Source organism: Eutrigla gurnardus, assembly GCF_963514095.1.
Source record: "Eutrigla gurnardus genome assembly, chromosome: 6".
Classification (NCBI taxonomy): Eukaryota; Metazoa; Chordata; class Actinopteri; order Perciformes; family Triglidae; genus Eutrigla; species Eutrigla gurnardus.
The window spans coordinates 17997844-18019376 of record NC_139920.1 but is presented as its reverse complement, the minus strand read 5'-3'; the positions used below and the strand labels follow the sequence as shown (position 1 = coordinate 18019376).

The 21533-nt window shown below is 44.8% G+C and overlaps 2 protein-coding genes across 6 annotated transcripts in view; one reads left to right on the top strand and one right to left on the bottom strand.

Moving 5' to 3' along the window:
- The window catches only part of prkaa2 (protein kinase, AMP-activated, alpha 2 catalytic subunit), a 456922-nt gene that overhangs the window by 5588 nt on the left and 429801 nt on the right, over positions 1-21533 (top strand). For 2 of the 3 annotated variants that reach the window (XM_084012457.1, XM_084012458.1), the window contains exons 6-10: positions 1411-1635; positions 1785-1947; positions 2336-2674; positions 2760-2886; positions 3528-6221. In XM_084012457.1, coding sequence (XP_083868583.1) covers positions 1411-1635; positions 1785-1947; positions 2336-2674; positions 2760-2886; positions 3528-3778 — 1105 coding nt within the window. In that variant the 3' untranslated portion in view covers positions 3779-6221. Of the gene's footprint in view, positions 1-1410; positions 1636-1784; positions 1948-2335; positions 2675-2759; positions 2887-3527; positions 6222-21533 lie in introns of those variants that run through there. The other variant, XR_014597336.1, reaches the window with a different exon arrangement.
- LOC311015305 (uncharacterized protein) lies at positions 6363-19886 on the bottom strand. 3 transcript variants are annotated; one of them, XM_084012432.1, is made up of 20 exons: positions 19574-19886; positions 17984-19212; positions 17762-17910; positions 15956-16138; positions 15614-15869; positions 15394-15521; positions 15161-15189; positions 15022-15056; positions 14629-14797; positions 13263-13422; positions 13023-13152; positions 12379-12413; positions 12218-12302; positions 12079-12113; positions 10548-10617; positions 10396-10467; positions 10162-10226; positions 9959-9992; positions 9605-9712; positions 6363-9213 (listed from the first exon to the last, which is right to left on the bottom strand). In XM_084012432.1, the coding sequence occupies exons 1-19, from the start codon at positions 19580-19582 to the stop codon at positions 9616-9618; spliced, it is 2970 nt and encodes a 989-aa protein (XP_083868558.1). In that variant the 5' UTR covers positions 19583-19886; the 3' UTR covers positions 6363-9213; positions 9605-9615. The 3 variants fall into 3 exon arrangements, with proteins under 3 accessions (XP_083868558.1, XP_083868559.1, XP_083868560.1); XM_084012433.1 differs by having other exon boundaries at positions 12079-12110; positions 19574-19885; XM_084012434.1 differs by having other exon boundaries at positions 10210-10226; positions 19574-19883.

The following is a 21533-nucleotide window of genomic DNA, read 5'->3' as shown; positions in this document are numbered from 1 at the left end:
CTAATGGTAATAAGTCTTTATTTTCAGACTTGCACAGCGACACTGTGGTGTAATGGTTAGCAATGCCGCCCCCGGTGCAGGCGACAGGGGTTCAACTCCCGTAGTTCACAAAGTAGCGCACTGAATGAATTATCTTTTTCATTGGGTGTAATCACCCCAGGCACAGAAAGAAAGTGGTGTCAGTTGAAAATTAAGCATAAGAATATTGCGCAAATACGTTGACTAAGGCATATGATTTTAATCATATTTCACATATTAAACAGTAAATATAAGCAGATATTTCAACACAGAAATGTACTTGAACATTTCATAAATCTCCCGTTCGCAAAAACACTACCTCCGCAAAGAATCTGGTTGCGGATTATGTCCACGATATGAAATGTTGAAAATGTCGGGAGAATATTGTTTAGATAATATCTAATGTGATTGGAAGGAAAGTTAATCAAAATTGTCTCCCAACCCAAAGCTGCTAGAATGACTTTTATTTCCATATCGATTAGGTTGACGATGAAAGGACGGCACATTTTTTTCAGAGTTGGTTCAGATTCCGGAAAAAGGCGGAGACATGTAGGGAGAAACTCACGGTTTGTTGAAGCAAACCTGCTAGCGAGCAGGTTAGGTTCACGGAGTATGTTACCTGGGTAACTGACTCAGATTTATGCTGAACTGGCTTTGTGAAACCGAAAAACCAGAGTTTCCCTCATCTCAGGGTTAACTAACTCAAGGTTTTCACTAAACCTGCTTTGTGAAACGGACCCCAGGTGTCTCTCTTTTCCTCTCACTCCTCTGTCTCTCCTCTTCCACTCTGTGTTTGTTACACTCCTCTCCTCCTGCAGTTCACAGGTGTCTCTACTAATCACCTCCCTTCCCCCACTTTCCTTTCCACTTCCTGTTTCCCTGTGTGATTCATCATTTGAAAATCGATCAAAACCCGATATGATACCTTGAATTTGATACTTTACTAAGTCTTTTTGGCACCTGTGGTGACATATAAAGTCAACATATAATGCAGAGTGACAATGGACAGCTGATTTAATTGAAGTCACTTTAAAAATGCTGGCAAGAAATGCCTGTTGCCTCGACTCCACTCTCCTTGCGTCTCCTCCTTGCCTCCTCTGCTCCCCTCGACGGGACTAAAATGCAGGAATAGGAGGTAAGGAATGGAATCAAGGGATGGACAGGTCCTCTGATTACTAGCTAGCAGTTGTTTCTTACATCTTTCTTCACATTACTGCCTCCTGTAGATCAGTGGAATAATCTGCAACCATGGGAAAGAATGCATTTGTGTCCTCATAAAAGCCATAAATAATAATAGATGTAATGTATAGCCATACAATTGTCATTCAAAGTTATTAAAGTGCTGCCCGCTTTTCCAGTGGACCTTGTCACATCTTGTGGTCCCTCTGTCAGGCTCTATGCAGGCCCAGAAGTGGACATCTGGAGCTGCGGGGTGATCCTCTACGCCCTGCTGTGCGGCACTCTGCCCTTTGACGATGATCACGTCCCCACGCTGTTCAAAAAGATCAGAGGAGGCGTCTTCTACATCCCCGAGTACCTGACTCGCCCCGTGGCCTCGCTGCTCATGCTCATGCTGCAGGTGGACCCTCTAAAGAGAGCCACCATCAAAGACATCAGGTGCTCAGCCTACTCTGTTGGGTCAGAGGCCTCCATTGTTACTTATGTCATGTCTCTTTTTGTCTTATTGCTAGCCCTGTACCTTAAAGATCCCCCATCTGATGTGTGACAGGTTTAGTGATAACTTTAATTAATCTCCGCTCTGTCAGGGAACACGAGTGGTTTAAGCAGGACCTGCCGGGCTACCTGTTCCCCGAGGACCCCTCATACGATGCTTCAGTCCTGGACGAGGAGGCCGTCAGGGAAGTGTGTGAGAAGTTTGAATGCACCGAGACTGAGTTTGTGTCCAGCCTTTACAGCGGGGATCCACAGGTACACAAGAGTGTTCAGTTTGTCAGTTTGTTTCTTTTTATTTCGTATTATTACGTCCCGTTTCCTTGTTAGTTTTTTAAAAATTGTATTTAGTCAACCTCATCCTGTTTTAGTTTAGCTTAAACATTTTAGCCTCATGGACGCTGTTCCATTTCAAAGGCTGGATTTTCCCAGATTTGGAGAATCCATCGTCCGTGGCCACACTTCTCTCAAAATGTATTGCGTGCCGGTGACAGTTGGGTTTGAATCAACATGGCGTCCACGCTCAGCTAGTTTTGTTGCGTTTGCATTTTAAATCTGATGCCTTCAGTTCGCCATAGGGTCGACGTTTATCACTTTCATTGCGTTTGGGCCTTTAATTAAATTCCCATCCTCCTCGTCCATGCAGGATCAGCTTGCAGTAGCATATCACCTTATAATAGACAACCGACGCATCATGACCCAGGCCAGCGAGTTCTACCTGGCCTCCAGTCCTCCCCAGGGCTCCTTCATAGAAGAGGGCATGCTGCTGCCCCCCGGCATCAAGCCCCACCCAGAGAGGATGCCTCCGCTGCTGGCCGACAGCCCCAAGTCTCGTTGTCCCCTGGATGCTCTCAACACCACCCGGCCCAAAACCCTGGCAGTGAAGAAGGCCAAGTGGCACCTCGGGATCAGGAGTCAGAGCAGACCCTATGACATCATGGCTGAGGTGTACCGGGCTATGAGACAACTCAACTTTGACTGGAAGGTAACAGGACATACGTGTTAGACAGATACATAAAGTACTAAGACAGGTCTACAGACGAACTGAATCTTCTTGACTTGTGTTGCAGGTGGTGAACCCGTATCACCTGCGAGTGCGGAGGAAGAATCCCGTGACGGGAAACCTGGTGAAAATGAGCCTGCAGCTGTACCAGGTGGACAGCAGATCATACCTCCTCGACTTCAAGAGCATCGACGGTCAGTGACAGACAAAACTCATTTCTCATTATTGATTTATAATAATAGAAACGCATCGCAAATTTTTATCCTAAAAGTTTTTTTCCCTCACTGTTGTGCAAATCCAGCCATCTGTGTGTTTATGCAGATCAAGTGGCAGTTAGCAGGGGATTTTGGGTACTTGTTTCAGCATAAAATTGCGTTTGTTTCAGCATTTTGTTTGTTTGTTTTTTAGAAATGCAAGCAGCCCTTTCATGTTTAAAGACTGTCTGTTCCACACGGATTCAAATTATATGATTACTTTATCTACTTCTGCTTGTTTTTCCATTTTCTTTTTTGCTAAAAATGTGAATGTTTTTTCTGAATTTAATGAATTTATATTAACACTTATTTGTTAGATTTTATACTGAATTCAGTTTTCATCCACTAATCACATGCAAAATGGCAACCTTTTCACTCTTAACCTTAACCGCATAACCTTTAAACTTTTTGTTTATTGTTTGTTTGTTTTGTTTTAGTGAAAACATCTTTGAGCTTCTTGAAAAGTGCTGTATAAAACCAATGTATTATAAGTATATATAAGTTTTGTTTAGGTGGCAGCACAATTATTTTGAAGAAAACATGGTGACGTAATGAACTTTGCTCATGTGACCCCTCCCCAGATGACATCGTCGATGCGATGGGCTTTAAATCGGGTTCGTCCACTCCTCAGAGGTCGGGCTCCACAGCCGGTCTCCTCAGACCCAGACTGAGCATCGACTCGGCAAGCCCGGCGATTGATCTGCCCCAGCTGAGCTCCTCCCTCCCAGGATCCCTGTCTGGTAGCTCCCCTCTGCTCACCCCACGACAGGGATCGCACACCATGGACTTCTTTGAAATGTGTGCCAGTCTGATCACCACACTGGCTCGCTGAGACCTGAGGACTCCTGACCTCGCCGTAACCTGGATGTCAGCGGGGCGGGCGGGAGGGTTTAATCCAGATCCTGGGTGTGGGAGCCGTAGATGTTGAGTGACTTCCTCTCTCTGTCTCTGTCCAAAAGCAAAGCCTGTCACCTCAGATTAAGGAGACATGGAGAGGAATACCTTTTTCAGAAAGCCACATTAATAGCTTCTTGTTTTTTTGTTTATTTGACACAGTCCTCGGGTCAGAGAGTTGGAATTCAAACATCAGGCCACATCTTAAGAAAACTGATCCTGGGACTGGAGTCTGATCTAGTGGAGGCCAGCAAAGTGAGAGGCAGCAGGTGTCAGCAACGATTTAAGTCCGCCGTCACTCCTCCCTCAGATACCTGCAATCTGTTGTCAGTTACTGGCACGTCATCAATCGTCATGACGCTCAATGGCGGTAAATCCGGCTGAGTTTGCCCCAGACATTGATCGGAGGTCAGTTTTGCTTCTTACCTTATATTTCGATGAAGGCGCTGGTTGTTAAAATTGACATTGTGTTCTGAGGGAACGACAACACGTGTGATATTTTGTTTCAGTTTTTATACAATATGGTTTGTAAAGAAACAGCTTTTGTTATCCATGTATATTATATTTATAGTACAATCACAGCTGAAAGGGTCAACTAAAGAATACCAAATAACAGACTTTATACACCACAACCAAGATGATTATTATTTAGATATCAGATCCTTATTTATTTTTGAGAGATTTGTTTTTTTAGGCACTATAGTTGTATTATTTAAGCACACCATCGGCGTAGAGTTTTAAATAGATTGTAGAAGATTATTGAACCTAGAGAGGCAGCGGGATCGTAGGGCGGTTAATCCCCGCTGTTGTCCTGCATTCAGTGTTGAAGCGCAGCTACACACCATCTCACAGTGATCTCTGCCTATTTCACAGACACAGTGCATGCATAACGTATGCTCCTACTTTCCCCACAAAACCATTATTTTATACATTCAATATCTGTCGTGAATATGCAACACACACACACACACTCCTCTACACTTCACTTTAATCCTTAACGAATGACAAGTTGAGCAACTGCTAATATGCAGCTCACTCATGCATGTAGAGAATGTAATTTAAAAAGGGGTGAGCAGGGCTGTGACATCAGTCTGTCAAAAACACACAAAGCTGAAAAAGGCTACAATTATTAACTATATTTATTTTCACCTAAGCCATTCTCAAAATGAGAAGAAGCTCTCCAAACCATGTTAACATTCACGTGATTAAAGTACTCCAGCAGTCAGTCATTTTGCAAAAATGGCTACTAATCATATTAACGATGATCAATATAATCAGTGCGTCCGCGCATGTGACAGATAATTTACGAGGTGATGACGATAATCAATGAAAGAGGAAGGCGAGTAATCCGTGTGAGACGGTGTGTATCTGCTGCAGGACAGAACAAGCCACAGAAACCTTCCTCCAGTTGCCTTAAACAATGCAACACAGCAATCCTGTGCATATGTTTGTGTAGGTGTGTGTGTGTGTGTGTGTGTGTGTGTGTGTGTGTGTGTGTGTGTGTGTGTGTGTGTGTGTGGTGGAGGTCAGGTGGGTAGGGAATGCGTCACATGACCGTCATGTTCTCTTACTGACTGTGTTAGCAGGCTCCCTGCAGTGGTTTGACAGTTGATAGAAAGTGTGATTCAGAGTTTTTGTCTTTTTAGCTGTTTGTTCGCTTTAAAAGTCACTTTTGTTGCATCACCCTGACTGTACGGTTTCTGGTCCCGTGTTTTAATGAAACCCAAGCCGTCACTTCTTTTGTAAATGCTCCCCATTGTCTCGTCAGATAGTACCACACCATTTTATTATGTATCGACCGTGGAAATAAAATAGCAGGAGACAGGACATTCCCATTCTAGCTAGCAGCTTCTAACTTCTAACCTGCCACTCCGGAGGAAGACAAGCTAACTAGCTTCCTAGCTAACTAATCGCTCTCTTCCCACTGAGCTGTAACAACAATTTCTGGCCCCGCTGACGTGTCGTCACCCTAACAACTAACTGACCAACCACTGAAAACCTTTTAACGTCCTATCTCCTACTGTTGTATTTCCATGGCTTCGATGCTGCTTTTTGAAAAAACCTTTTCTGCCTGAATGTAAAGAGAAAGCTCAATCAATCCTCCTCGGTTTGTTTTCTCGGTTTCAAAGCAGCATTGTCGTTTTGATAGAGAGCGATGGACTGTGGTCGTTCTCCCAGTAAACCAGGTTGGAGAAGGTAGAACGTCCAAAATGGCCAATATTTAGCATATTCAGTGTTCTCACTCTCAAGCCTGTGGTTAGGCCATGTGTTTGGTCGGGTGTGTAAAGGGCCTTGCAAAAAGTATTCACCCCCCTTGTCGTTTTTTGTATTTTATTGCCTTTCAACCTGGAATTAAAATGTATATGTAGTTGGATATATTTTGTAATGGACCAACACAAAAAAAAAGTCAAAATTAGTGGAATAATTAGTGGAAATAAAAAATCTCTGTCTCCTGTATGGAGCTTCCAGGTCCTTCATGGCCTCTTTGTTGCCTCTCTGATCAACGCCCTCCTTGCCTGGTCCACAAGTACTGGTCCTCTCTTGGCAGGATTGTTGTGATGCTATAGTCTTTCCATTGGGTTTAAATGGATTGAATGTTGCTTCGTTAGATCATGTGACACATGTAGAATGCACACATGGACTTTATTTGACTAATTATGTGACTTCTAAAGGTCATTTTTAGCACCAGATCTTATTTGGGGGGTGAATACATCTGCAGTTTTTTATTTTCCACAATTTCTGTCTGTCTGCGGCTTATCTCTCATACTACTGTACCCATCAGCCTGATACTGTTTAGTTATGACTGTATGCTCGAGGACCTCTGGTGGATGTGGGGCTAAAAACAACTGGAATCTAGTCTGTTACAGGTCACATGTTGGCCTTCTCGTGGCTCAAAGTTATGAGACATGAGAGGAATAAATCCCCGTTTTTTGTTTGCCATGTTGACTGTAAGGAAGCCGAAAGAGCGACAATCGAGTGAGAATCAACTCTGCTTGGTTAAATTATTACATTTTAGTCATCTTATTTTCACAGGCTTGGGGGGCCAAGGGCTTGGCAGAGGGACAGGGTGCCGGAGATTTGTGATAAATCTGAAATACAATGATCATGTGATGAGCTGGTGTGAAATAACAGTTACAGCGTTGTTATTGGAGTTCAGTGTTGGACCTACACTAATTTGACGTAGATAGAGGTTCTAGTTTGTTCTGAATCATTATCATTATTTTTGCCTTTACGAGAAGCCACATTCTTTGTTACACGCGTTCTGTTTCCGTGTCATGTGGGTTTTGCCTGAACGCACACACAATCCATGTTACACCACATCAGGACGGCCCCGTTACGACTCCCGATTCTGCCACTCGCAACAACCGTCTAATAATATTGGATCTATGAAATGCACCGTCTCGGAGAGGTTCTTAGAACTGATATAACCAGTATTTACTGTCAGATGTAGCACCGTACCATTACTACTGTATGCAACTACCAGTGGCATGTTAGTAAACTCTACTCTGTGTTTGAGCTGGGAAACATGCCGGGGATCAAATACAGACGATAACATGTCGTACCAAAGTGAGTGTCTCAACAACAAAGCTGTGCTCTCTGTTTATCTGTGGTGGGGTTCTAATGACTAGTGTAACCTTGAATACCCCAGTGTGTGTGTGTGTGTGTGTGTGTGTGTGTGGTTACCGTAAAAGAGGATGTATATAAGAGTGTGTGAATGTGTGTTTCAACTGTCTCTGTCTGAATGGGGGTTTGGATTTCTCTTGTTATGCACTGCATGATGTTGCTGTTATGATTTGCACTTTAATGAGTATTTATTGAAAACAATAAAAAGACACATAAAAGGACATTTCTTTTGATTGTTTTTCTGGCTTTGTCAGTGTTACAAACACACGCACATCGAGGTGGTCATCACACTTCTTTCTCTTTTTTGCAACACATTTTATTCTTCGCTTTGAGGTAAAGGCGACGCATAAAAGCGACACCTGCTGCATAAAAATTAATGAAAGAAAAGTAAAGTTTATGGACAGTGCTTCCCTCCAGAACGTCCAAATATGACCAAAACATCGCAACTTTTTACTGGCAGAATTGTAAATTGCATATTTTAGATCACACTCCATGTTGTTTATTGGTACACCGTTAAAGATAATCACTATACCTGATATGTTACAAGCTCAGCATTTAAATACAAATGGGGAGATAGATACATAAACTCTTTAACAAAAAAATAATGAGGGTTAATAAAGGTAGAAAAAGATACTCATGTACAAAAAATATATAATGCAAACACATGGAGAGAACCGACGTGGTCGTCCTGTTAATGGGCTGCATCAAAGGCACAAAACTTAAGTTATTTCTGATGACCTAAACATCTATTAAAGGGCCAGTGTGTAGGTTTGATTTAGGGGCAGCTAATAACAGACACGGAGTATAATATTCACAATAATGTTTTCATTAGTGTATTATCACCTCGAACTAAGAATTGTTGTGTTTTTGTTAGTTTAGAGTAGACGGATTAGTACAGGAGCCCAGAATGGACAAACCAAACACTGGCACGTTTTTTTCCATAGACTGTATATAAGAAGTAGACGTATGACCAGCAGAGAGAATGCGTGTTAAAGGCACTTCAGCGTTGGCTTCACTTTTCAGAACTCGGAGGTTGCTGCTTAGTTCTTATGTCGCCTGAAAGTTCACCACAGTTCTCTGACACGCTTGGAAGGGAGGGGTGAGCGGAGGGGTGTCACTAAATCCTACACGCTGCTCCTTGAAGTTGTTCATTTTTAAGTTTACCAGCTATATTGGCATTTCCTCCGTCGCTGCCAACACTGTAAACTGGTAACACGTGTATTTGACACTAAACGACTAACGGCTGAAACCCAGAGCGGCAGAAGAAAGATGATGAAAGTGATTAGTTAACGATTCTCCCTGTTTGCCACTGCGCTGCGAGGACGGTGCCCTCCCCTTATTTCCACCACTTTAAATACATTTCTGGGATTTGCTCATGAAGTGTGTGATTTTCCGGTTTGTTCGTCCTTTCCTGGGATCGGCAGGTCACCTCGGTTCAAGGTTCAAAGTCACTCAGAGCCACCAGGAAAATATCCCTCTCCGGTTTCACATGAGCGCTTAAAAAAAAAAAAAAACGCACAAAGAACTCAGGTAGTTGAGACGGTGCGTCGCTCGTCGAGGAATCCCTCCTGATCTCGCTCCTCGTCTTCATCGTCATCCTGATCCACAAATGCAGTCACCAGGTAAATAAGGTCTGAGTCAAGAAGAGGAAGTGACTGTCACAGTGTTCGTGCCTGACCCGGGTCACATGTGAAGAACAACAACATACACAAATCCCGTTTCCTCTCCGTCTGGCTGCTTTTTGCTCATCTGTGACAAACAAAAAACATCTCGTCAGTATGTGAAGGCCACGGCATTATCAAAGAATATCATAAACATTATCAAAACTGAAACATATTCTTAGTGAACAAAAAGTTTTATTAAAACAATATCCTTCAAGAAAAACAAAGTTGAAACTTTATTCCCTGTTTAAAAAATGTATTCAAACCTAAATAAAGATGGATGTAAATTCACTTCATTTTTAGTTTTAGCTATAATATATCACTACAGATAAAGGATATGGATGTTAGCCTCGGGGGAGTTTACAAGTGGAGCATTTTAAACATCAATATCACCTTCATTTCATCGTGCAAAGCCAAAACTGTGATCGCGATGCAATTGTGCAGCTCTAAACGAGCGAGTCCAGATGATTCATCCTCACCTGTATATTAATTACTCCACAGTCAAATCAGCGTACAGGTCAGGAGGAGGTAAAATCAGCATGTCAGTGGGATCAAAATCCATTTCCTGACTCGAGCCGACTTCAGGTCTGTGGAAAAACACACATTTCAAAATAAAATAAATCACCTCCCAGTATGCAGGTGCTGCCGAAGCCAACTCCTCTCACTCTCCTCATGCTTCATCAACAAGCAAGGAAACTAGTCTGTCTACAGGTTACACAACATGTTTTGCATTTTCTATTGTGTGTGTGTGTGTGTGTGTGTGTGTGTGTGTGTGTGTGTGTATGTGCGTGTGTGTGTGTGTGTGTGTGTGTGTGTGTGTTAAGCGTACTCACAAGGCAACTTCTTTTTCCTGCACAACCACAGGACCTGTGATGTCAACACAGTAGTTTGGAATCAAGGATTAAAAACTTTTTATCAAACACATCAAATGCTTCAAAGTGGGTGGATGGATAAATCGATATTTCAACAATTTAATTATCACTAATATTGTATTTACAATTAAGTTTTAGAAAATTAATTTAATGTTGTTGCACACCATCATACTGGACACGCTCGTTTTGACATTCTATCGGGGATCGCTTACTTTTCTCTGGTTCAGACCTGCAGGAAAAATAGAAGGGAAAGCAAACATTAGTTTGTATGTGTGTGTGTGTATGTGTGCACGTGTGTTTGTGTGTGCACGTGTGTGTGTGTGCATGTGTGTGTGCACGTGTGTGTGTGTGTGTGTGTGTGTGTACAGCAGGGGCACAGCTTCATGCTCGTTGCCTACCTGGCAGCTGGCTCCACAGGTTTCGGTGAATGGAAAAACGTGGCCAACTTCTGAAGTGCTTCATGTCTTGCGCTAAGAAAAAAAGATGAATACTTAATTCACACTCTTCCTGTGTGTGTGTGTGTGTGTGTGTGTGTGTGTGTTGAACTCACTGGACATGCGTGCCATCTGGGTTGATGTCGCTCCGACTGTGCTGGTGGTTTGCGCTCAGCTCTTTGTTTCCTTGAGAACGTGATAAACAACACAGGTGTATAATGATAGGATATGATATGATATATTATGATATAATATAATATAATATAATACACTTTCACACACGTGTTGCTCAAACTATACGATGATCTGGAAGCTGCCACACCTCGATCCCCGTGACACCCTTTAAAAGTGAACACCTTCCTGCTCACACAAACAACCTGTGATCTCTGGAGGCAGTGAGCCGGAATGTAAAGTATGCAAGCAGGATCGAGAGCTCGGTGACTCTTTAAATCGTGTTTGGAACTAGAAAGCATCGTGATTTCGGTCGTCTCAAACGTGATTTCGGTGCCACTGAACTAAAAACCATAAAAAACATTTGCCAGCTAATTAGGTTTTGGGACTTTTGGGAAGTTTTGGAACCACAGCTCTGATGATGTAAACAGGAAGTATTGTGTTACCATGGAGTCAATCAGTCAGCGATGAGCTGCAACTTGTCATTTATTTGGTTTGGTTTTGAGCCTTATTGACCTTCATCTGGATCTCAGCTACACACCTGTTGGGTTTTGTGACGTCGAGCGCGGTTGCCATGCAAAAGCTGTCCACAGGCGGACAAAACTCTTGTCAAAGACCTCAAAACCACCTCTGTGGTAGTTTCCAGGACAACATGTTGCCATGATGACACACCTTCATTTCTCTGCCTCTCCTACAACTAACCAGGGGAAAAAATGATGTAACCTGACCCAGTTTTGAGTGTCTTTAAAGGCTGAAGACGGAAGATAAACGTTGCTCTCGTTTGAAAGAAACCGACATAAAGAATCCAGATGTTTATCGTATTGCTTCTCTTTTGTATCTGCACACCTCCATCAAGATAAAACATTTACAGGCACCTAATCGTTAAGTGTCTACAGTAGGTCGTCAGCAGGGGCGATTCTAGGATCAGAGCTTTAGGGGTGCTGAGCACCCAATTATCCCCAAAAATGTTCCCCCTTTTTTAAAAAAACAAAAAACTGTACAGTTTAATGTTATTCTGGACTATCATTCCCACATTTGTGAATGAAGAACATCAGAGTTTTGGGGAAAACACTGTGAGTGTGAATCTTACTTTAATGTTTAGCCAAAAAGCCACCACTTGGATTTACAAAGTACTACAGATGAAATTGTATTCAAATTAAAAGATAATGAGGTAGGCAGTGGGGGAGAGAGAAAGTGGGTCATACCATGACGCGATGGGGGGGGGGGGGGGGGGGGGGGGGTTTGTTGTATTATCGTTATACTATACTACTATATTACCATATACTGTCTATGTTTTTTTGACTGTTTAAGCTGGTCAAATAACATGACTGTTATTTTTATATTATATAATATATATATAATATATATATTTTAGGGGTGCTTGGACTCAATTTAGGGGTGCTTTAGTATCTAGCCCACCCCTAAAATGGGCTGGATATGATCATCAGTATTCTGCAGAAGTTTGGATGTTCTTACCCATGTCTGGCATCGAGTGCGTCCGAGAGTGGCTGCTGCAGAGGAAAAGACATTTAAGTAAACATTCATAAAACACCACTTATTTCAGAAAGACTAATCCCAGATCCACGTTGATGGATTCGGGCTGACGTGGACTCACATGAGAACCTGCGGAGCTGCCGTTCCAGGGGAGAGGGAGATGGTGTCATCGTCGTCGGCGGTCCACTCCTCGCTGTCATCTGTGACTGAAAACGTCAACATCAACGTCAAACTGACGCAGAACAAACACACGCCGTTGTCGTGAACAAGGAAGATACTTACAGCTTTCTGCTGAGGTTGGATAGTGGCCTGAAGCCCTGAGGAGGAGACAAACACATCCTTTTCACTTACAGTCAATCATAGACAGTGAAGAAGACGTGGACATCGTGGCGTTGGTTCGCGCACTACGGTTTTGAAGGATCGATTTGGACATTTTGAACCAGTGAACTGAAGTGACGGAGGAGGAGCCACTGAAAGCTCATTTTACGTCGCGTGACCGAACAGTTGTATTACAATTTATGGGCTTGTCACGTGATCAAGTCGATCCAAAAGTAATTTCAACCATAAATGTTTGTAAATATTAGTTTTTAGGTGAATCAACTTCCCAGTATGAACATGAGCTGCCTTGATTGAAATGATTTGGTCCGAATAATAGCTGAATCCAGAGTTATATTCCTTCATGCTTAAAAATCTTCAGCTGCCAGACTCCCTTCAGAAAACCTCTCATGTTACTGCAGCAGGGTCTGACAGTCCTGTGCCTCCCTTCCCTCCAGCGTGTCCAGCAACACGGCCTTGGCCTCCAGCAGCGTGGTGGCAGTGAAGCTACTGGGTTTTTGTGGTCTTTAGCTTCATAAGCATCTAAACGTTCCTCTAACAGTGTAACGCACCACGAGCGAGGGCGGCCCTGTATAGCGGTGTAGGTGTACCTGTTCCCCGGGTTGCTGGCCTCGTCATGGATAATGTTGTTGCTGCTCATGCGAGTGATGGCGGCCTTCTTTCCCAGCTCCAACATCTCCTGGATGTCCAGCTCCACATGATCCACCGCGATGTACCCATCTGGAAGACACTCGCCGAGTTAGTGCTGCGGTCCACATGGACTGTGTCTAAGAGACGTGCAATGATCTGACTTCATGCTTCCACCCTGCAGGTTTTTGTGTTGAACTCACAGTTGCTACTGCAGTCTCTCGCCAGCCATTTGCCTTTGGGACAGTTGGTCGTTCGGATGATGCTGACGATGTCGCCGCTGGTGACGGGCAGGTCGTTCTTGCGTCCCTTGTTCGTCACAGTTACTTTTGCCTGGTACATGGCGTCCTCATGTCCTGTGATCTGACAAACACAGCGGCGGGTTAACACCATGCAGTCACATGACGTATAGCTGGCTATAGCGAGTGTGATGAATGTGGCATTAACCTTTGCCTGTACCTTTTCATGGTAGATGTTTTGACATTACACAGCAGGAAAACTCGGGTCTGATAAATAACATTAAAAGTATAATATGCAACAATTTCCTAAAAAGACAATTGAGCAGAGAGAGCAGGCAGGCCAGAGCAGGATGAAGCACTCCTTAGGCTGCATTCAAAACCCGGCACCTTCCTGCAGCTTTTTGAGGAGGCGGGTGTTTATGTGTTTATTTGCACTTTAGAACGTAACTGCTGACCTTCTGATTCAGTCGCTAACACTAGTCGCTCTAGCTCGCTCGTCGAGCCGCAACCGACGATGTGACGACAAATTATTCTTTGAATGCATTTTAGAAACCTCTAACAAACGTTTTTGTTATATTTGTTGAAATTCGCTTTACATCATGAATCGATTAATCAAATGCTCTTATAAAAGTAATCCGTGGGAGTCTCTGCCTCGTACTCACTTTGGTCACCACAGCCTTCCACGAGCTGCTAGCTCGACACCTGTGAGGACTAACAATAGCCACGTTTGTTGTTTACGCTCATAATGATCATTTTGGGGGAGTGGCCTCGGACGGAGGTCTGTGGGGGGACTGGCTGTCAGTGATGCTCATTCTCCTACTTTCTCGCTCGATTTAACGACTTTTGGAGTTAGCAATGCTAGCTACTTTCATTGGAAAGCGATCATTGGCTTCACTCTGAATGATAAAGACTTCTCACCACAATGTGGAGTGCGATGTTCGCAATTTATACCGACACTGCAATAACTCATTTTTGGTTCTTGTTTTAGGGCTGTGAACCAGAAGAGTAACGTCGCAGCCCAACAGATAAACGAGTCAAAAACATGCCAGAAACGAGTCGGGATGGTCCTTCTCTTGGTGTTTGGCCTGAGACGTTTCTGTAAATAAGCCGGCCTGGATGGAGGAGAAAGTGGCGTGGAGTTAATGGTATATCGCAGAGCAAATAACAGTCTGTCGGAAAAGAAAATCGCCAACAATGAAACTCTGTTTACACAGATTCCATTCTTAACATGTTGCTCGGCTCGACTCGACGAGGAATGAATCCCGACAGGTTATAAACGCCGCCCCTCCCCCGCCGTGCTTTCACCTCCCATACCTCGCCGCTCACTCACTTTGAATTTCTTCTTCATCTCGTTCTCCTTCTTCTCCCTCTCTTTCTGCTCTTTCTTCTCCCTCTCCTGTTTCTCCTTTAGCTCCTTCTTCTCCTTTTCCAGCCGCTGCTTCTCTCTCTTCTTCAGCTCTTTCTCATCCGGACCTTCTGTGACGAGTTTCTTGTCGTTCCTGCAGAGCAGAGAATGAGATATATATTTGTACATATATGTGTGTATATATATATACACATCGTCACGTTTGAAAGGTACTCCTCGCTTTCATGTTCAAACAGCGGAGGACATAATGACGAATACAAAAGGAAATCTCTGACAGCGTCTGGGGAATAGCCGAGAATAAAAGAGAACTGGGTCAAACAGAAAAGAATAATAATAATAATAATAATAAGGCCTTACTTGCCGAACCTGCCCGTTTTGCTTTTCTCTTCACTCTGTAAACACAAACAAAGAGCTGATTCATTTCACTCTGAATCAGTGGAATCTCCAACAGATAAGACACGTCATGAGGACAAACCCTGAAAGAAAAGCTACTCACCGTTTCCTGCTGTGCCTCCGCGTACGGATCTGTGGTGAACACAGTTGTGTAAAAGAGAAACGTGTCGGGTTTAATATGAGTTCCAATTACAGAAGAAAATGCTATTGTTAAGGTGGTCTGCCCTTCTTGTTTAAATTAATTTAGTTAAAATGTGTCAATGTGTTTGTGTGATAAGCGATATGGATATTTGATCGATTAGATGGCTTCAGAGAGTGTCTGGCGCTTTCACTCACTCTTCGGCGGTCCTTTGCGTTTCTTGCCGCCGTCAGTCTTTCCTTTCTTTTTGGCTGCAGACGTGTGGATGGCCTCGTACATGTTCTCCGTACTCTCGTAGACGCCGTTGTCGACTTGGTCTTTGAGCCTGCGTAGGTTCGAAGGAAAGGAATCAAAGCTGATTCTCACAAATGGAGTATTTGGACGCGGAGGGAGAGTAGCACTCCTTTGGGGTCTTACCCTTGCAGGGGGGGAGAGTCCTGAGTGATCGGGGAGGAGGTGTCTGTTGGTAGATCGTCGTGGTACGGCCCTCCAAACAACGGAGGAGTCGTCCCGTTGCTGTAAGCCTCCGGTGGCTTCTGTCCGTCCGGTGTAACTGGGCCCTCGTAGTCCCCGTTCCCCCAGTCCGAATGAGAATGAGCATCTGAAGCCACGTCGTCAAACTCTGGGACGTCCGTGGTGTCGGTCTCTGAGAACTCAGGAGGAGCCGGGATCTCTGTAGACCACAACAACAACATTAAGGGGGGGGGTCTGTTGAAGTCTGGTTTCAGGGAGTTGGACGTGCAATCATGGCGAGCATACCATCGTCTTCCTCGGGAGGAGGATGAGGAGGAGGAGATGGGAGACGATTCAGGTTGACAGAGTGAGGTCTGCTGGGCTTCTCTGGAGCAGGACCCAGGGTCTCAGGGTCTGGGATGACCCTCTTGGGTGGAGGAGGCGGAGCCAGCAATAGTTCTGGACCCTCCTCTGTGATTCCTTTTAACACTGGAGAGACATTGTGTTAATACACGATTACAAAGCTCCCACTACTTTTATAGAGATTTTCAAAGGATTTTTGCGTTGAGTTTGGATTATTAACCGACGCTGATCAGAGACCATTTTAAACCTAAACCCCGAAATTCCACCCCTTGGTGCCTCCATGTAAAAGCTGTCCTCTAAGACTCCTATGGTGAATAAAACATGATGCAGCGTCCTCTAGAATGGAAACACCAGAAGAAAGATTGCAAACACAGAGAAGAGTGGAATGATTTGATTTGTGAGACCAAAACCAGCCCAACGCTGCAGACGTTGTTGTGATATAATCCTGCAGAGCAGCGATAATGCAATTACACTGTGAAAGATCTGAGCAGCTTAAACGAGAAACGTGCAGCAGACGAGTCCATTCCAACAGTATTCACTCTGTAACACCTCCTGTGTTTCTTTTAATCTAAAGTACTTTTAAAATCACTAGAAATGTGTAATCTAGTTAAAGTACACTACCTTTCTTCTCATGACATCGAAGTGTTCTGTTGCACAACACAAAAAGAAAATGCTTTTCCACTGAGTTCTCATAAATACCTGTGTATTACTTTATATGATAAGTGACAACTGACTTCACGACACAGCAGGAGGTTGTTTGATTCGTGTGAGAACAGCGACATGAATGAGCTCCGTGTGCACTAAGCTGCCGCTGCCAGCCGTCAGGTTAACAGACATCAACGTGTTTGTCAGCGCGGCGCTCCGTCACAGTGATGGACACGCCGCTGTCACTGCTCCGCCTCTCCATCATCATCGCTGACATTCCTCTCAGCTCTGCCCTGCTGCGTGTTTCTGGCAGCAGAGGAATGTGTGTGTGTGTGTGTGTGTTTTAAGCCAACCCTGTGGCATCAACCATACTGTACATACCAGATTCTGTGTATGGCTGAAAGCTACACTGCTGCTAACACTAGCTGCACGGTACCACGGACTGGTTACTGAATGTTATTCAAAAAGATCATGCAAAAGGACTGAGAAATATAAAAAGGGACGGACACAGAAAGACACAGAATGACGATCAAATAGACAAAAACAACTGCAAAGAACAAAACTGCTGCAAAGATACTCACAATGACTATGAAAAGGGAAAAACAACAAGAAAGAGACACAAAACGACTACAAAGAGACACAAAACAACAACAAAGAGACACAAAAGACTACAAAGAGACAAAAATAACAAGAAAGAGATACAAAACGACTACAAAAACAAACAAAATGACTAAAAACAGGGTGAAAACAACTACAACGAGATGCAAATGGACTTTTAAGAGACAAAAACAAGTTTCTAAACAGCTGCAAAGAAACCACAAAGAGACTCACAACGCCTATAAAGATGGACGGCCACAGAAAGACAACAAATAGACAAAAACAAAGAGACTTATGATGACTATGAAACGGTGACAAACAGGCACCAAATAAACTACGAGACAAAATACAAATAAAAACAACCAAAAGAGGACGAACAACTATTCTCATCACTGATCATCCGTCTCTGCACACACACCTGATGTCCTGGTGATGACAGTTGCTGCGCTTCATGTTCGGGGAACAGAAGAAGACCACAAAAGTAATAAAAGCAGAGCGGGGACTTACTGTGGTCAAAGCCGTTAACTGGTTTCGGTGGGAAGGCGTTCCCCTCGTAGTCGATGGGTGGGAGATCTGGGAAGGACTGGGTGGAACTCGGGGAGAGGTCTTCAGGAGGTGGGGTGCTGGAGACGGATCGGGTGTGGTTCGTCTGCATGCTGGACCCAGATGAAGGCATGTTAGTAAGTATAAATCCAGACCCTCCATCACTCACACAGGCGTCGTGTTTACCTGATCTTCTTGCGAGCCTTCTCCAGAGCGTTGAAGACCCTCAGGTCACACGGAGACATCTTCTTCACGGGACTCATGTCCTCGGCCCTGGAGAGGAGCAAGATGGGCGAGATCGGGGCCTCGTCTTTGGGGGACGACAGATTGGATCCTGGGTCGGTTTCTGGAGGAGGAGACGCCTCCACCTGCACCTCCTCCTCCGCCTCCACCTCCGCCTCCGCCATGTTCACAGCCTCGGCTTCAGGCTCAGGAGGTGAGGGAGAGGGAGAGGAGGCCACCGGGGGAGGACGGTGAGTGGGTGGAGGGGTTGGAGCAGCGCTGGGTGGATCCAGGAATTCATTCTGGCTGGCAGGCCTGGAAACAGGCAGGGCGGGAGGTTCCAGTTCTGGTGGAGTTTCACCTGGGGTCGGCACTTCAGGAGCCGGGATGTCGGGGAGAAAAACCAGCGGTGGGGCGAAGTCAGGAACCGGGGGGGCGGTTTCCACCGCAGCACTCGAGTCGGGTACGGTGGGGATTTTCGGTGTAAGGATTTTCGGTAGAAGGGCCTTTGGCGCGGCATACTCTGGCTCTGGTGGGACTTCACTGAAGTCAGTGGGTGCTGGGACCAGTGGAGCTGGTCCAGGAAGGTCTGAGCTGGGGCTGTCCAGGATGGGATCTGCCGGGACCTCGAACGAATAACTTTTTGGCGACTTCCTGAAGCCCAGGAAGCCCTTCTTCTTCAGTGTGGAGGCTTTAGGCGGAGGCGGCGGCACGGCCGGCACCAGCTCTGCCGTTTTCTCCTTCGGGGCCACGGAGAGCAGCGGGAGCAGCGGGAGCTTCTTCTCCTTCTTCGGCTTCTGATCCGCCGAAACCTCATCCGGCTTCTCTTTGGTTCCTTTCGTGGTCTTGTCTTTGATCTTCTTCAGCTTCCCTTCACTCTTGTCTTTTGCCTTGGAGGTGATCTGGATCAGCGGCTTCTTGTCCTCCTTCTTGTCCGCCTTCTTGTCCTCCTTCTTGTCCTCCTTGAAGACGACCCTGGGGGCCATCGCCGTCCTCCCTTCCATGCTCTGGCTGAGGGAGGTGAGCAGGGAGGGGCGAGCTCCTGCAGGGAGGTAGTGAGTCGGGCTCTGAGGAGGAGGAGGATGGATGAGCTTGGGTTTATCTGGGACAGCAGGTTTCATCTTGGGCTGCTTCAGGAGGTGATCCTCCTCCTGGAACTTGGCCCTCAGGGCCTTGAAGTCCAGCGTGTCCTCCTGGTTGGACGCATCAGACGACACCATCAGACAAATACAAACATTTAATGGCCACATGGTGACCACAGCTCAGTGGTGGTTCAGTTCTGATTACAACATGCATATCTATGCGTCTTTCTACACAGACAGAAAAGCAGCCAGACCTGATTTATAATAAGGATCCGCCTGAATCACTGACACACACACTTAGTTGTGTAATAACAGTAGTTGCTGGGCAATTAACTAACTGATCTTAGAGACTTACATGACAGGGAACACACCTGTTAACACGAGAGGAAACATCAGAATAACCGAGAATACACGTGTTATAATACGAGAAATCACGTTTAAAGATACAGTCAATTAAAAAAGTCCAACATACCTGATCCATTGCGTGTTTAATTGTTAATTAAACGACAAAACGATGAAACGTGTTAGTCGCGTTGAGTTCACGTCCTTCATCCGCTTCTCATCGTGCGTCCGGGGGGAAGCAAACCAGCAACCTTAAAGCTTGAACGGTGTTTCTGCTCCGCTCTGATCGACGCCAATGTTCCTCCGACGAGCAGCAGAGACGGTTTCAGTAGAGGAACAAAAAAAAAAAAAACACTGTCCGTCCCGTCAAACGGGTCGAGCCTTTAACGCATCGCTCCGCAGCAGCTCCCGGGTTCCGGCTGGTTTCATCCCTCAGGAATGTGGTCCGGCTTGTATGTAAATGAGAGCCGCTGTCATCAGGTGGCTTCTCTTAAAACTCTCCGACGTTAAAATGTTGTAGTTAGAAAGCGTGCGTGATGACCGTGAGATGCGTGGTGCGTTTGTTTGCAGGTGAACTTGGAGGAAAAAGGAAACAAAAAGATGTCTAGTAACCAAAACATTCCGGGTTGGTTACTAGAAGACAGATGTTTCAGGAGGCATCTGTAATACGACATGAACACAGTCACAGGCGTGTCAGGAAGACCAGACCTGCATTGGATCTGACTTACAGGCCTGATGCGCAGAAACAAACCCACCAACTCTCATCCAGAACCCCTGCGCATGCGCACAAAACGGCCGACGTATAGAAACTGTGTGCGCACCTGTAGGGAAATGCATAATGTGGCAACCAGCAACGCAGATGGTGAGGTGAGCCCAAGCCAGATTATTGGTTCTCTCTAACAGGGGGTGTTCAACATGCAACCCGAGGGCCAAAACCGGTCTCGCAGAGGCTCCAATCCGGACTGTGTTTGTTTTCAGCACTCAGTAATCAGAGACATCAACGCTAACTTTGAATCTCTGTTTAGTTGAAGCTGAGATCGTGCCACATCTCCGGATTCTCCACACCTCGGGATACTCTGAATCTCTGGGATTCTCCACATCTCGGGGATTTCATCACATTTCGGGGATTCGCCACATTGTTGTTCAATAATTACAAAGGTTTTCAAAATGTTCTGACACTTAAAAACAGAAAAGAATCAGACTCCCCCACAGAAACTCTGCTCCTGAACTACCTGAAACACCTCCATTAAAATCTCGCCGTTACTTCCTTAAAGTGGTGATGTCATCAAGTAACACCAAGTAATATCTGCCCAGCTGCTAGTTTGTCCCGCCCTCAAACAAAGCTAGTAACAGCGTGAAGTCGCCATGTTGGGAAGACAAACGTAAATGTCCGTAGGAATGTACATAGAGAGACATTTCGGACACACTAAGCAGTTGACCAATCGCAACAGGGTGGGGTTTTTGGGAGGGAGGGGCAGGAGGTCAAAGCCTTTCACTGAGAAGCTGTTGCAGCAAAGCCTGATGGGAAAATACATTAAAGCATGTAAAGAGTTCTCGAAGGAACCTGAAGTACAAGTATTCACCAGAAAAGGAACATGGTTGGTCCTCTTTAATTTCACTTGATAGAACTGTAACTCACGTTACTTATAGATCCACTTTATCATAAACATTGAAACCAGTCGTGTTCTTTATGTTTGAGATGTAGAAACTTCCAATTGTTGGGACTAACTGGAGTGTAAAAACTGTAAAAACTAGAATTACTGAAGCTTACATCCATCTGTCCGTCTGTCCACGATGTCCTTATTCATGTTATCCTGTTAGACAGGCTCTGAAATGTACTCAAAGTATAAAGTATCACTATGAAGGACATTTCTACTGGCTGTTTCTTTTGCAAGGCAGAATCTCATGTCATAATAATAAGGGAAAAAAAGAATCGATAATTTCCCTCAAATGCATTTAATGGAGCCTGTTTTGAAAATATGAGGGAAAGTACAGATATTTCTTTTAAAATGTAGGTAAGTAATCTCATCAGATCGTGAGCTAATCTTCTCAACGATGAAATAATAATACATCGCCATACGGAAGATACT

Coding starts and splice junctions, on each gene's coding strand:
- LOC311015305 (XM_084012432.1), bottom strand. Junction 15,057..15,160: donor CGGAGGCACAGCAGGAAACG/GTGAGTAGCTTT, acceptor TTGTGTTTACAG/AGTGAAGAGAAAAGCAAAAC. Junction 12,114..12,217: donor GCAGCTCCGCAGGTTCTCAT/GTGAGTCCACGT, acceptor TTTCCTCTGCAG/CAGCCACTCTCGGACGCACT.